Source organism: Fusarium fujikuroi, chromosome FFUJ_chr06 (genome assembly GCF_900079805.1).
Source record: "Fusarium fujikuroi IMI 58289 draft genome, chromosome FFUJ_chr06".
Taxonomy (NCBI): Eukaryota; Fungi; Ascomycota; class Sordariomycetes; order Hypocreales; family Nectriaceae; genus Fusarium; species Fusarium fujikuroi.
In genome coordinates, this window is record NC_036627.1 from 2,014,772 (window position 1) to 2,029,619 (window position 14,848).

The following is a 14,848-nucleotide window of genomic DNA, read 5'->3' on the forward strand; positions in this document are numbered from 1 at the left end:
ACGTTGCGGTGCGCTTACGCCTAGTATTAGCTCAAGGTACCAGGGGAAGATCTGCAACTTGAGGGCTGTAACAGGTGAATCAGGTTTCAATAACGGTTGCTAATTAACCAGAGATCAATATTTTCAGGTACAGAAGAGCTATGTAACTCTACTGCACATCACGGTTTACATCAATGTTTAGCGCCCATCGGTATGGAGACTCGTCGCTTATCTTCAAGATATTTACTAGATATAAGGTTGTGGGCTTTATGAGACATGGTTACAGAGCAAATAACTACTGTTAGTTTCGGTAAAGCTGAATCCCTGCAGACTCAGGCGGTGCCTAGAGCCTTGTGACTGGCTTAATAGCGAAATGAAATCCAGCAGACAAGACCCAAGGCGTTTAAGTGAAAAGAGTCTAAGGAGGAGGGTGTCGATTTTAAACCAAATAGTCGTTCGACGTCAGAGCGAAAAGGACGGAATATGTCCATGATATGATTTTGATACTGTTTCCGCTGCCTAATGAAGTCATTATATCATCTTGACTATTCAAGTATTGGTAATTCGTTATTCAAGAACGAGGGAACCAAATATAGATTTCAAGGCTCAACACTTTAGGTCTACTGACGGCTGAGATATGATCGACAAATGAGTGAAACATGGCAAAGCATGATAATGGAAGTACGGGGGTGTGATATGTGAGCTCGGATGTGCCAGATTTCAGCACACAATAGGACTGAAAATCGAGAAGCAGTCTTCAGTGCTGTAGGAGCTCTGGGGCAGAGGATGGCTATCTTGGCAAAGTGACTCTTGTGCCAACCATCTTTCCGCGATGGTGAGTGGTGATAACTGACAAATCGAATTTCGATCGCTGGGATGCCGCCGTGGTCTAGGCCATCTGCATTGATTGCCCTATTGATGAGCGAGAGGCCGGTTCAGGTCGGCAGCAAAAGCACTTTAACCAAGGCTTCGATTCACGACTCGCCAGGGACATTCGATGCATTCCTTATGCCATGCATTACTCTCGGGACGGCGCGAAGTTTGCAGCCATTAAAGCCACAGACAATAGTAGGCTCTGGGTCGACCGGTTTGGTACTGGGGAGGAATGTCTGATGACAACCTATAGATGTGGGGGCCCAGTACCGAGTAAGCGTAACTCCCGACTCCAATTAGTAATTGAGTATACTTCTGTTTGTAATAATAAGGTAACTGTGTTCCATTCAAGTTGATGGGCTGCAAGGTGATAATTCGAGGTGAAGTAATACACAGCCAAGGCTTTTGTTCCTGCATCAAGCCGATGTAGGTACAGCCCCGCATGCTCTTGTCCCCACGTTAGACTGCATTTCCGACCTACCTAGGTACCTACTAACAAACATTGTCGCCACCTTCCCTTTCCCGGAGCTCACAAACAAGCCACACCACGCCACTGAAGCTGTCACAGTGACACCAGGGGAGGGGCAGATCTATCCCGCTTGCCCAATTTGCGTATCAATCGTGAAATACGAGTGCGTGATTGGTTTATGTCTAAGATCCCACTAGGCCTGATACAGAACATACTTTATCCGCAATTCCACCTCAGCTGAATGTGACTGCACTCAGCCAAAACACCAACACCGTCAAAACTCATGATAGTGGGAAGCAAAAGATGGTCATCATATCAGAAATGCAGCTGTGCCTAGACAAAGAGACTTCTTTATGATAGGCAGGTTATGGATCAATATGGAATCGTTCATCAACAACTTCATGTTCCCGTCACCCTACAGGTCCACGAGTTGTTTACAGTTTCCGGCTCTCCCGCTTCAACCGGTTCGCAGAATCAGACGCCACTTACAGTACAGCAAGTCTCTAGACCCAAGTGGCACGGTCCAACAAAGGCAGTACTTGCCACATTATTACGTTCTGACTTCCTGAAATGGGTCGTCCAGATTGATCGATCCCCTTCTTGGAGGATCGCAGACAATAGGCTTGGCTCTCGATTCAGGCTTGGCATTCACGAGCTGAATGAGGCATCGGTCAGGTTTCAGAACGACAAAATGCTAACAACAAGCTTTGTGCCCACATGGATTTGTCTCGTTTCCAGCCACCCGGGACAATCTCTTGTGCCATGCGCTGGACCCCGGTCGACTAGTCTGAGACACGCCTACACCAAGACCAACTTTCTGGGAACCTCTAGCCACACTTTACAGCTCAAACATAATCGTCACCCCTCCGCTTCTTGCACGCTATTCCATCTAGACCTATGGCTGTCCGGCTCGACGTTGGCTGTAAGGCTTGCCTAGGGTCTAGTCGTGGTCATCCAAGTGGATGTCCGTGATCCGCTTCGTACAGCTTCTGTCGCGATGCCCGACCTCATTGTCTCGCTGTCTAGCCGCAGTGGCGTGGTCGCCGAATACTGGTTCTCCCTCCGGGCAAGAGAAGAAAACTTTAATATGCTCGTCCCCGATTCCTTGGCTGAGTCTGGCGCAGAAAATTAAACACTGAAGCTCAAACAAGTTTGTTTAATTGAACCGGTAGTTGCACTCTGTGAGGTTTGATCCTCTCATCTCAGACCTTCACTCACTACGATCCTTCGATCCTACACTCCCTCATCCGTTCTTTCTTCCGTCGTTCGCTCAATAGGTGCAACTTCCTGCCACTCCTTGAACCTGTCTTTTTTCTTCGATTAAGATATTCATGGTTATGAGTCTTTGAAACACAGTCCTTCTAACAAATTCCATATACGCGGGATCGCTTCGGCACAGATCTTCAAGACAGCTCAGGAACAGACTTCTTGTTCTTAGCCGAATTCTTCGGGTTACTATACGGCGGGCTGTGTCCCCAAACGCACAGTCTTTCAGAATCTTGTTTTTGCTTGCCACATTTTCTACAAGCACCGTCAGGATGGGTATCGGCAGTTACTTCAAAGCGGAAATCCCGCCTCAGACACCAATAGGACCTCCTCCCAGGAGGCCTAGCCACCGTCCATCAATGTCCCTTCATGCCCCAATCATCGAGGAGAAGATCCCCCCTGCTGCCGTGGTAGAACTACATTCAGCAGCTGGGCCCAAGTTCACTGCAGGCCCTCCTTCAATTGCGCCGTCATCTAAATCGGGCAACAGCAATCTTCTCGATGACATTAAGCATGAGGTTATGGTTAACTACCTGTACCAGCAACAATGCTCCCAACTCTGGGTCGGAGATGGCTCTGGTGAAATTGAGGGTGTTCTTCTTCGTAAGTCTCGGGGCCAGTACATGGCTTGCCCGCCTCAATTCGGACAATCTCCTTTTGCAATCGCTTGCACGGCTCTTAATGTTCAGGTGTGTACAACTTGTCTTCCCATGGTGAGAGTGATTGCTGACATATATCTCAGTGTGCGATGACTGTCAACTCTCGTGTCATCAAGACCTTCCTCCAATGGTCTCCTGATGCAGTGGATGTTCCATTGATGAACGGCCTTCGTGTGCAGATTCTGCCTACAGTGAATGACCTCCCCCGAGCTCGTAAGCATCAGTTCGCGGCTTTCATTGCTTCAGATGGTCTTCTTGTCGTCTGGGATGATGATGCACTGAACTTGATGGCGCGAGCCAAGATCATTGAATCAGAGCTTATGGAGCTGGTATGGAACTCTGGCCAGTCCGTTGACGAAGATGAGAGAGACTCTACTATTGCGGCGGAGTACGAGATTGACGAAGAGAGTGGTGAGATCAAGCCGGAAGCTCGACCGGTTCATCTGCAGAATGCTGTCCTTGTTTCCCTCACACTCCTCCTCGTCATGGCCTCCCTGGGAGCTGCGTGGAGGCAGCTGGCTGTGGAGATAGCCATCGATGGCGACTATAAGCGACTTGGTCTCGTCGCTCTCTTCCCGATCCAAATATTCTTCTCTCTTTTTTTCGCCCAGGTCATTGTTGGTTGTTTGGCACAAATCTTTGGTCCAATTCGCCAATTGACCATCAACTCTAAGTTCTACTCAGCACGCCCGCCACGAAGACTCCAGGGAGCCACTCTGCCTCATATCACCATCCAGTGCCCTGTCTACAAGGAGGGTCTGAATGCCGTCATTCTTCCTACTGTCAAGTCCATCAAGCAGGCCATGTCAACTTATGAACTGCAGGGTGGTTCTGCTAATATGTTCATTAACGACGATGGCCTCCAGCTTCTTAGCGAAGAGGAACGTGATGCCCGTATCGACTTCTATGCCGACAACAGCATTGGCTGGGTTGCACGACCCAAACACGGCGAGGATGGCTTTGTCCGGAAGGGCAAGTTCAAGAAGGCTTCAAACATGAACTTTGGCCTCATGATTTCTTGCAAAGTCGAAGAGCGCCTACAGCTCATCAAGCGCCCTGCCGATTGGAGCCAGTCTGATGAAGCCCTTGCCTATGAGCAGGCCCTCAAAGATGTTCTCGAGGAAAATGGCCGCGCTTGGGCTGACGGAAACATCCGCGTTGGCGACTACATCCTTCTCATTGATTCTGATACTCGTGTTCCTACTGATTGCCTGCTTGACTCTGTCTCTGAGATGGAGCAGTCCCCTGATGTCGGCATCATGCAATTCTCTTCTGGTGTTATGCAAGTTGTCCACACCTATTTCGAGAACGGCATCACCTTCTTCACTGATCTGATTTACACTGCTATTCGTTTCACTGTCTCCAACGGCGATGTTGCTCCCTTCGTCGGCCACAATGCCATCCTTCGCTGGTCTGCTATTCAGCAAGTTGCTTACCAAGATGAGGATGGTTATGACAAGTTCTGGTCCGAAAGTCACGTCTCTGAGGATTTCGACATGTCTCTTCGTCTTCAGTGTAATGGCTACATCATTCGTCTTGCTGCTTGGGCCGGCGATGGCTTCAAGGAGGGGGTGTCTCTGACCGTCTATGACGAACTCGCTCGATGGGAAAAGTACGCATTTGGCTGCAACGAGCTACTCTTCAACCCCATCCGCACTTGGTTATGGCGCGGTCCTTTCACCCCCCTCTTTCGGCGCTTCTGCTTTTCTAATATTCGCTTCACTTCCAAGATCACTGTCGTTTCTTACATTGGCACTTACTATGCTATTGGAGCTGCCTGGATCATGACCACTGCCAATTACTTCCTGATGGGTTGGTTCAATGGATATCTCGATAAGTACTACCTTGACTCGTGGCAGGTGTGGTTCTCTATCATCCTTGTGTTCAATGGACTCGGTAACCTCGCGCTTGCTATCATGAGATATCGCTCTGGCGAGCGGACTCTGGGCTATGCCATTTACGAGAACTTCAAGTGGACTCTTATGCTGGCTGTTTTCCTTGGCGGCCTTTCCCTTCACGTGAGCCAGGCTCTTTTGGCACACATGTTTGAGATTGACATGAGCTGGGGCTCCACGTCTAAGGAGGCTGAATTCTCCAACTTCTTCATTGAGGTTCCCAAGGTCTTGAAGAAGGTAAGTTTCCCCCATCAACATATACTACAATCACATACTAATAAATTACACTAGTTCCGTGTCTCCATGACATTATCTCTGCTGGCCATTGTCGGTCTCATCATAATGGCTACCGCTGACTTTATTCCTCATTATTGGCGCATCAACGACTTTGTTGCAATCCTGCCCATGGCGACTGTCGCTGGAAGCCACCTCCTGCTGCCCTTGGCATTGAATCCTGCCCTTATGACCTTTTCATGGTAGTTCTGACTCATATGCCGTCCCAAAAGCATGTCCATTCCTTTTCTTTCTTTTGTACTGTCTTTTCATCAGACCTTGAGTCAACGGAGTATAGAAGGATCATACCCAGTAACATTCGTTTTCATGGCTAGGCTTTAAGAGCCTGCCTGTATATATAATGGCAGATAAAGCTTTATTCAAAATAGAGGTTCAATTGAAGTGAACTGTCGAATCATTGTTGCTCTTAACATTAAACTTCTATCAACATACATTACATCACCTCGATATCAACAGTGACATTTGCTCTCCCTTCATGTTTCACTCAGTCAATAAGCTAACGAACAGTCGAGTTGAAAAATCGAAAAGAAATCGTCACAACAGTAGGAAGCTAATCTGTAGAAAGTTTGATTTGATTCAAAGCCGTCTATCCCAAACCAACGCCTCTATACCATCCGTTCAGTTCTATCTAAGTATGTAAATTCCATTCGTTCTTCATAGCGATACCGCATCATGCATAATAAATGAGCTGATACCTTCATTCTCCTTTTGTTAACAACCGCCAGATACCGCACAGCGTGGAGACTTGTTCATATCCGCATAGTCTCAAAACAAAAACGCACATAAGAGCAAAAAAATCCAATGAACTTTTCTAGTTGTCCTCGTCGTCGGTGTCAGGAGGATGAGGAGTACCCTTAGGGCTGTTGAGCCATTCAATGTGACGAAGTCTGCGACGGACCTCACGCTCCTTGAGCTCCTTCTTGGTCATCTTCTTCTTCTTCCTGGCCTTGAACTTCATATCCGAGTTGTCCTCGATACCACTATTGACAGCGCTACTAACTACGGAGCTGGCAGCAGTGCTGTTGACGCCGCTGCTGGGACGGCTGTCCTCAAAGCGGTCGAGACTGACAGCAGCGTTCCCTCGAAGGGCAACACGGCCGTCACGGACGTGCCATTGCTCAGAGCAGAGGGCACCGACAAACTCTTCATTGTGAGAAATCAGGATAACTCCACCCTTGAAGTCGCGAATAGCAACTGCAAGACCACCAAGGGAGTCACGATCCAAGAAGTTGGTAGGCTCGTCAAGCACGAGAAGATGAGGGTTGTTCCACATGGCTCCAGCAATAACGACCTTGACCTTCTGGCCTCCGGAAAGAGAGCCAATCTCGTTGTGGTTGGCGATCTCGGGGTCGAGTCCGAGATCTTCAAAGTGCTTGGAGATGACCTTGGGCTGAAGCTCACGGTAGCCGAGACCCTCTCGGGAAGCCTCGTGATCGTCAAATTCCTGGACGAGCTTGTCGAATCCAAGCTCGGTAAGGGTCTCACGAGAGATCATGGTGTTGTTCTTGGGCAGGAGACCTCGCCACTTACTGTTAGAAGTTAGGCATGAGCTTTGTAATAAAAACATTAAGGGAACTTACACTTCGTATTGGAAGGTCTTCTTGTACTTTGAACGACCAACCAGAGACTCAATCTGGCGTGGAGACTTTCCATCCTTCAAATCAACCCACTTCTCCATCTGAGCACGATCGGCATCTGACAGAACACGAGTCTGCTTCATGTGAACCTCACGGTCGTCACCGTGCTGGTAACGCCACTGAAGATACTGATTAGGGGTCTTCTCCAAATGCATCTCAACGTGCTCTAGAGCGTGCTGCTTGATATAACCAATACGGAGGTTAGGGTGCTTCTCAACTTTTCCGGTGGTAGGAATAGTCTCGCCGGTAAGGAGCTTGATAAGAGTCGACTTGCCAGCACCGTTGGGACCAATGATAGCAACACGAGAAGACAGACTCAACTGACAAGAGACTTCCTGCAGTGAAGGCTTCGTCGCACCAGGATAAGCGTATGAGACGTTAGACATGCGGATAATAGCGCGGGTCTGTGACTTGACACCAGTCAGGATACCAGGAGGAGGGAACTTGAATTGGACCGTAGAGGCGGAGAGTGTGTAGTAGCTCTTTGCCTCCGGGCGAATCTTGACGAAATTAGCCAGGTTACCCTTATAACAAGCCAGCTTCTTGTTAGGCTCGTAATGGTAAATATCAGTTGTAACATTGTCCAGGAATCCGGAGTCGTGAGAAACAATGAGACTGGTGATATCGGGATGAGACTTGAGGTAGTTCTCGAGCCAAGCGATGTTGGCAACATCAAGATGGTTAGTAGGTTCGTCCAGAAGTAGAACGTCGGCACGCTGGAGCATAGCTCGGGCCAGAGCCAGCTTCATCTTCCAACCTCCAGAAAGGGAACCAACTCTCTCAGCCTGACGACCCTCGGGACCAGCAGTGAAGCCGAACTCGGCCAAAACCTCAGAGATACGCTCACGGCCTTGAGTAGCAATCTCAGGATCCTTAGCAACGAACTCAAGAATGCTGATGTCAGCGTCTTCGCCCTGGTTGTGCTCAACATAGCAGGTACGGAGAACATCTTGAGGAGGGAATCCCTCGAGCTTGCCATTAGCAATGCTTCGCATGAGGGTAGACTTTCCAGCGCCGTTGCGGCCGCAAAGACCATATCGGTGACCCTTGAGGAGTCGCAGGTTGGTGTGTGACAAGAGCAGCATACCACCATAGGCGAGAGAGAAATCGGCGTTGACAATCTCGACCTCACCGTCGTCCTCCTTCTCAGGAACCCCGTACCGGCGGTGGTCCTCGTCTACATAGTGCTGCTGAATAGTGTCGGCAATCTTTTGAGGAGCCTCGGCATCCTTCACGAAACTCTTGACGTAGGGAGCAATTCTTCCAGAGATGCGATTGACGAACCGGTAATTGACATCAATAGCGACCATGTCGGAAATATAGGGACGAGCCTGCTTCCAGAGGTCCAGGCTTCCAGTAAGGCCGCCGTTGACCTTGATCTGCTCATCAAGAATCTTGGCTACGTCGTCTCCTGCGGTACGAGCAACGACGTCCTTATCGTCACCCATAGCCTTCTCCATAGTGGCGAGGGCGCGTTCAGCGATCTCACGGACCTCAGGGAGCGAGGCTCGGTCGCAAACGCTCTTGACGCCAGGGATCAGCTTGGGTAAGAATGTTCGGGCCTCGATGGGGTCATGGACCAGCTTTGTCAAGTTTTCGACGATAACAACAGTCTGTCGGAGAACCTCCTGGGCGGTGGTGGGGTTGTTAAGAGATCGCTCGAGGAAAGGGGTCAGAAGAGCCAGGACGGGTGAGGTAACGATGGCGACGAAGGTGGTTTGAGACAGAGCGTGAATAGCCTTCTGGAGAGTCTGGGACGAAGGGTGCTGCATGGTATCAATAAGAAGAGGGATACGAGGAGCAACATCGTCGTTGGAGAGAAGGGTAGTGAGAGAGTTCATAGTGTGGACGGCTTGCTTCTCGACCTCGGCCTTCAAGTCATGCATGCCATTCTCGACCACGGGGATCAAGCCAGCGAGCTTTGCACCCATGGCCTCGCGGAGGATATCCTTCTCAAGGGCCTCCTCTTTGGTGCCTCCAATAGAAATTTGAGCCTTATCAGCCATCTTCTGAAGAAGCTTGTAGGCGCCAACGGTTCCCTGCCACTTTCCGGTCTTCCTGGAAAGATACTCGGTAAGAGCAGGAAGGAGACCAGCAACAAGAGCCTCGGGGCTCAGGATGCCAAAAGCGGCATCGAGGCCATACTGTGCAGCCTCACGGACGACAGCGCCCTTATCAGAGAGAGCATCAAGAGCGCAGCCGACGAGACCGCCATCCTGGAGGAGCAGAACGACCTCGCTGACAGGCTGCCGAGGAAGGAAACGCTCAAAGACGGCACCTAGAAGGTTCTGACTGGACTCGCGACGAAGACCCGACTTCTTATCAGCGGCAGCCTTCTTGATCTCGGCAATGATGCCGTACTCGTTCAAGCCGGCAACGCCAACCGAAGAGAGGATAATCTCACAGAGGCCGTAGCATGCATCGATCGAAGCGGCCGAGGTCTTTGCAGTGAAGATTGTGTTGATGAGGTCGTTGATGGTTTCTTGAGATGGCGGGGGCGGGGCCTCCTTAGATACCATCGTCGGGTCCTGCGACGGCGGCGTAACGGGGTGAGGCATCGTCTACGGTTGTCTTCGTATAAGAAAACAAATATATACGATTAATGGGCCTCGTTGAGTATTAGGTACTGTTCCAGGAGAGGACAGTAGGAATAAGAAGGAGGGAGAAGGAACAACAAAAACCAACGAGGCCCTTGAGGGAAAAATAGGTAGCGAGCGTAGAAAAACCGCTGCTTACGATGGATGTTAGGTAAAACAAAGTGACTTTCATAGGTTGGGCGCACTAACTACTAAATTTCGGTTTGAAATTTTTCTTATCGCTAGCGGCGGTTGTCTTATCGCCATCCACTCGGAGACTCCGCCCCACTGCCTGACTATACTTAGTAGGTTAGTAGGTAGAGCCTAACTAGATGTATGTATCCTTGTTTATTTCCACGTGCATTCTGGGTAATCAATTAGTGGACTCTTAGACTCTCAACATGCGATTCAGAGTTACCGATCCAGAGGCAAATTAAGTACATTTCCTATTCTGTCAGTGACTAGGTACGGTCTACCTGATTAATTCGATCAAAGTTCTGGACATTACTCCATGGGTTATAAGAAAAGTGAATGGATCTAGTGGCTTAAACTGACTGTGGTATCTAAATAAAATCTCAGATGTTTTATCAGAGCCAAGGCTCGTCTTCCCAGTCAATGCCCGTTCAACGCCCGCATGTCGGTGGCCATACCACAAGTTACCGACTTTTCCAGAGTCTTTGCTAAAAACAAAAGGGGAATGAATGCGTGAAATATAGTCGACTAGTTAACATAAGGTAGGTAGGGTATAATAAGAGAAGAAAGAAACAGGCATCATATCATCCTGACCGCCTCACATGATGAATACTTCCCAGAAGCTACGCCATCTTGAGAAAAATAAAATACAACTACAATGCAAGAGTAAAATTCCACCTCAGTGCATCAGCTAATGACTGTGTTCACTTCTCAGAGCCACTGGACCTTGGAAACCAGAACTTCCAGGGACGACGTCGTGCATTTCCAATCCCTGAGAGCTCGATCTCGGCCGCTTGTCTCGTCGAATGCCTAGGCGTTGGTCGCCTTCATGATAATGCGCTTTGAACTGATAATACGTGGGTTGTCGGGGGCGGCATAGAACGACAACAAAGTTCTTCAACATGTTGGCTTGAGAGAATGCCCGGAAACGCTCCTTCTTAGCAAACTTGTGTGAGTTCATGTACTCTCTGGTCGTTTCGCCTCGCGCCATGAGGAAGACATGATATCCCATCAAAGCAGCAGGATAAAGGAAGGAGATAAACCCAAGAAATACCAACGCAAAAGGAACTCGGAAGTGGTCAATAGCTTTTCCGAATGAGACGCCTTCACGATTCTTGTAAAGAAGAATCTGTGTAAGAGAAGTGGCGATGAGGTATGCCGCAAGGATAGTTGCGGATGTAACAAAGGTAAAGAAATATCGGTAATTACGTTTCCCGACACAGTTGTTGAGCCACACACAGTGATGATCATGGGTTTCGATACAGTTATCGCATAAACGACAGTGGTGGGCACGGGGTGGTCGCCAGATATTGCATGTTCTACAGTGCTTAACCGGAACTTCCATGGCGGCTGTTGATGATTCCGCAGATTTTATCAATGCCCAATCTGTCGTGGGCGGGCTGAGTTGGAGAGGGTCGTCGTTGTCGTCGACAGGGGGAAACTGGTGAAGATTTCGCGGAAGAATCTAACAAGCATTAGCCAACACGCATCCTGCTGTGACAAGATATAAGACTTACCCCAGGGTCCGTAACAGAGGCGTGGATGAAGGAAGAGAAACATATATACGCAAGGTATGCAAAAACAATAGGTATCGCAGGCGATACATGCTTCCATAACCAAGGTGCTTCAAAACCAAAGAACAGGGCGCAAGGAATGATGACAAAGATACCGGTCGCAATATTAACAGGTCTCCCTCTTGTGTTTTGCCAGCGACCACCAAGACAGAATACTGTGTTGCCATCGAAATACTGATGAACACGTCCGAGATCTGATTTCTGACTTGGCTTATGAGGAACCCGGGGATGACGCTCAGTATGAGAGTCTACAGGTCTGAATTGTGGTGAAGATGCAGACGAAGAGAGTTTCTCAGCTCCTTCGGTACTGCGATTCTGACTTTGCTGGCCTTCGTTACTTCGACCCGGCATAAGGAAGCTTGATCGAAACGACCGTGGAGATTTAATCGGGCTGGGCAGGTTGTGTAGGTCCTTATAACTCTTGTCCACAATGATGTTATGCTGAAAGTGACCTGTATCGGAAGTCTTGCCTTGTTGAAGAGGACGAACACTATCAGTCAAACTCCCCGCAGGATAATGGCCATGGCTAGGGCTCGTATTCGCTGTTATTCTGTCCAAAGTTTCTTGTTCCGTCATTTCCGTGCCCCGGGATGGTGGAGATCGCATGTTATCGTCATTGCTTGTTTGGCGTTGCAGCTGCGCAATGGGGTTCGATATAATACTTTGCCGTGTTTGACTACCACTAGCTTCGCCGTGCTCATCGAATCTTTGTTGTGACGTTGGCGATGTTGGTGACGTTGGCGAGGTAGGAGACGCTGGCGACATTTGACTCATTGTAGATGGACGATGCGATCCTCCTCTTTGCGCCTGTAATTTCTGCGAGCTCATGGGTCTGAAAAAAGCATGCGACTGCAACGATGGAACATGGCTCCTGCTTGATAGGCTCGGCGCTTGGCTTGTCGAACCGGCAGTCGAACTCTCGACACTCCCTCTCTTCGCTTGTACGCCAGAAAGATATGTCTTGTTACGCAAAGACTGACCCTGCCATGGACCCCTGGAAGACGCTCCCGTTCTTGCAGTATCAGGCCGAGAACCCATGTCCGCACTTCGAGGAATGCTCATTCTGTTCTTTTGTAACTCTGGCCCGTCCCCGTCCTCACTCGCGATGTCCGTCATTCGAGAAGAAATTATGCTCGGCGGCCGGGCCGCTTCGGAACGGGAATTATGTGGCGCTGAGAAGCCATCGTCACCGGATTTCGCGGCCATAGCGATGGCAATGTTGAGTAATGGTGTCGTTAGCAGTCGTCTACCTAGAGACGACTTTACAGGAAGTCCTGATCGAAACTAAGGCAACGGTTGCGCGAAAGGTCGAACCGAGCTCAGCCTCCCATTCAGAGTCTTGTTAAATTCTTCGCCTAGCCAGTGAATAGGTAGTGTCGAGCGATATCCAAAAGTGAAATTGGCACGGTCGGCAGGTTGGTCGCGTTACGCAGTACTGTACAAAGGAACCAAATGAAGGGATGGAAGGACAGGGGTGAGAGGATACGGGTTTCGATCGTGGAAAAGGGAATTAGGAGAAAGTGGTCGCGAGAAAGATAGCTAAGCACGGTAGGTACTAGGTAGGGAGCGCACAATTGGAGAGTTAAACCAGTAAGTAAAAGAGAACGTAGTTAAAGGGCGGCCAGCAACGAAAAGAAAGGTGATGGGATGGTGACAAGATGAAGAGGAGGTGTATGCTTGTTCCTTTTTCCTGTCCTTGCCTTGCCTTGTTCCGGCTCAGGACTGGTTTCTTTTTCCAAGCCCAGCCCAGCCCAGTCCAGCCTCAGAAACCTTGGGCCCGACTCCTTAGGTAATTGGACGTTCGCGCTCTCCCAAGCTGTCGTCCTCAAGCCCCCTACCTACCTAGTAAGGGGCCAGGGGCTAACCTCAGGTCGCTGAAGCCCCTGCTAGCGGCGCTGTTCTGAGGGCTGTCGGAGGTTGAGAAACTCCAGACGATAACTGATCACGAAAAGTACTACTAACTACTTAGACTAAGAGATTGCTATGGCTGAGCGCATACATACGCCGCAATCAAAATGCTCTGTAGCTTTCTCATGCACAAAAAGACGTCACTTTCAACAGATTGTGGAAACCTTCTGCAGCAACCCGTTTCGTTGACGTTTGACAGCCAGTCCCAGAATAACGTCGGTTGCGGTAACTAGTAGGTACTCCGTAACTCAGTTAATAATGATGGTTGCATTCACTTAAAACTCGGCTGAAGCCAGCTAACCAGCCAGCCAGCCAACTTTACTAGGTGAGTAGAGCAGTCTTGGCTTCAAGAGGTTGATATGATCGTCGCTGCATCACAATGAACGTACTTAGGTACTTTAGCCAGGGACAATACCTTACCTAAGGAAGTAACTACGGAGTAGTACCTAGGAGAAAGCCAGCTTGTGGCCTGGTTACCCAGGCACCATCGCTAGAAGGCTCTGGACTCAACTCAAGACGTCATTCCTTGTAAATCGTGATGCTACACGTGACCTTCTCAACTCCCCCGGCATTGGCCAATGAAAGTGCACGCATTCATCGTAGCGACTGTCTCCGAAATCATACGAGAACTTCAAAGCCTCAACCACCTAAGAAAGACCCCGACGTAGAAACCCGTTCTTCAACAGCAAACAAGAGCACGTCGTCAAAATGGCCTCTCGCATCTCCCGCCGATTCCTCTCCACCACCGCCCGCCGCTTCCAGGAGCACCAGAAGGCTGAGCTCAAGAAGGAGTCTCGTCGCAACCCTGAGATTCTGGTGCGTCATAATGCCTCGGCCCACCCTTGGAACTATGCCCGGCCAAAACAATGAGCGGCGGAAATGGACCACGAATTATGGTTGCTAACGTAGATGGATGATTTGTAGATTCTAGGCGGTGTCATGGTTGCTGCCCTTGGCGGTGCTGGCTACTACCTTGGTACGGAAATCAATTGATATGTCAAAACTGAAGCAATTGCTGACATCGCCATCTTCAGGCCGATCTCCCACTGGCGCTACCTCCGAGTCTCCCGTCACCATTGCTACTCACCCCTGGGAGAGCGGCAGCTCTGGCAAGTACCAGTACCACCCCGGTGGTGACCCCAATGCCGCTCCCAAGGACGCTCCCAGCGCTCTCAACGTTGTCGTCGTTCCCAACGTTACCCTTCCCGCCGAGCTTCACGAAAAGTACAACAAGTGGGGCAAGGACGGATACCCTTAAATCACGAGTTTGGAATGATGTTGGAGCTGGCTACATGGACAAGCATGTATTGTAGGGAAAGAGGGGAGAGCTTATGAGTTGGATCAGCCAGGTCTCTCACGCCCTGTGTAGAAAGAAGGACAAAATGGGCTTGATCTAAGCAACCACCCATAGTTCACATACGACGCGCCGCGATTTTTCTTAGCTTTGTGTCTTTCAACTATAATTTGACTTATCCCTGGCCTTATTATAGCTGTGCCTGATCTCCAGCTCACGGGAATTGACCGGG

The 14,848-nt window shown here is 49.6% G+C and overlaps 5 protein-coding genes; 3 read left to right on the forward strand and 2 right to left on the reverse strand.

Annotated features, from left to right (window-relative positions):
• Window positions 1-811: 811 nt before the first annotated feature.
• FFUJ_05972 (uncharacterized protein) lies at window positions 812-2,453 on the forward strand (the record flags this gene model as incomplete). XM_023579245.1 is given in 6 exon segments in its annotated part: window positions 812-814; window positions 873-1,184; window positions 1,249-1,484; window positions 1,519-1,627; window positions 1,686-2,243; window positions 2,259-2,453. 6 exon segments carry the CDS (start codon window positions 812-814, stop codon window positions 2,451-2,453), a joined length of 1,413 nt encoding a protein of 470 aa, XP_023432886.1.
• A 406-nt stretch (window positions 2,454-2,859) lies between these two features.
• On the forward strand, window positions 2,860-5,621 carry FFUJ_05973 (uncharacterized protein; the record flags this gene model as incomplete). XM_023579246.1 has 3 exons in its annotated part: window positions 2,860-3,276; window positions 3,330-5,378; window positions 5,433-5,621. The coding sequence occupies 3 exons, from the start codon at window positions 2,860-2,862 to the stop codon at window positions 5,619-5,621; spliced, it is 2,655 nt and encodes an 884-aa protein (XP_023432116.1).
• A 625-nt stretch (window positions 5,622-6,246) lies between these two features.
• FFUJ_05974 (related to translation elongation factor eEF3) lies at window positions 6,247-9,630 on the reverse strand (the record flags this gene model as incomplete). XM_023579247.1 has 2 exons in its annotated part: window positions 6,247-6,964; window positions 7,016-9,630. The coding sequence occupies 2 exons, from the start codon at window positions 9,628-9,630 to the stop codon at window positions 6,247-6,249; spliced, it is 3,333 nt and encodes a 1,110-aa protein (XP_023432117.1).
• A 901-nt stretch (window positions 9,631-10,531) lies between these two features.
• On the reverse strand, window positions 10,532-12,620 carry FFUJ_05975 (related to ERF2-protein involved in palmitoylation and localization of Ras2p; the record flags this gene model as incomplete). XM_023579248.1 has 2 exons in its annotated part: window positions 10,532-11,305; window positions 11,358-12,620. The coding sequence occupies 2 exons, from the start codon at window positions 12,618-12,620 to the stop codon at window positions 10,532-10,534; spliced, it is 2,037 nt and encodes a 678-aa protein (XP_023432118.1).
• A 1,410-nt stretch (window positions 12,621-14,030) lies between these two features.
• Window positions 14,031-14,580, forward strand: FFUJ_05976 (uncharacterized protein; the record flags this gene model as incomplete). XM_023579249.1 has 3 exons in its annotated part: window positions 14,031-14,138; window positions 14,247-14,298; window positions 14,357-14,580. 3 exons carry the CDS (start codon window positions 14,031-14,033, stop codon window positions 14,578-14,580), a joined length of 384 nt encoding a protein of 127 aa, XP_023432119.1.
• Window positions 14,581-14,848: the final 268 nt, after the last annotated feature.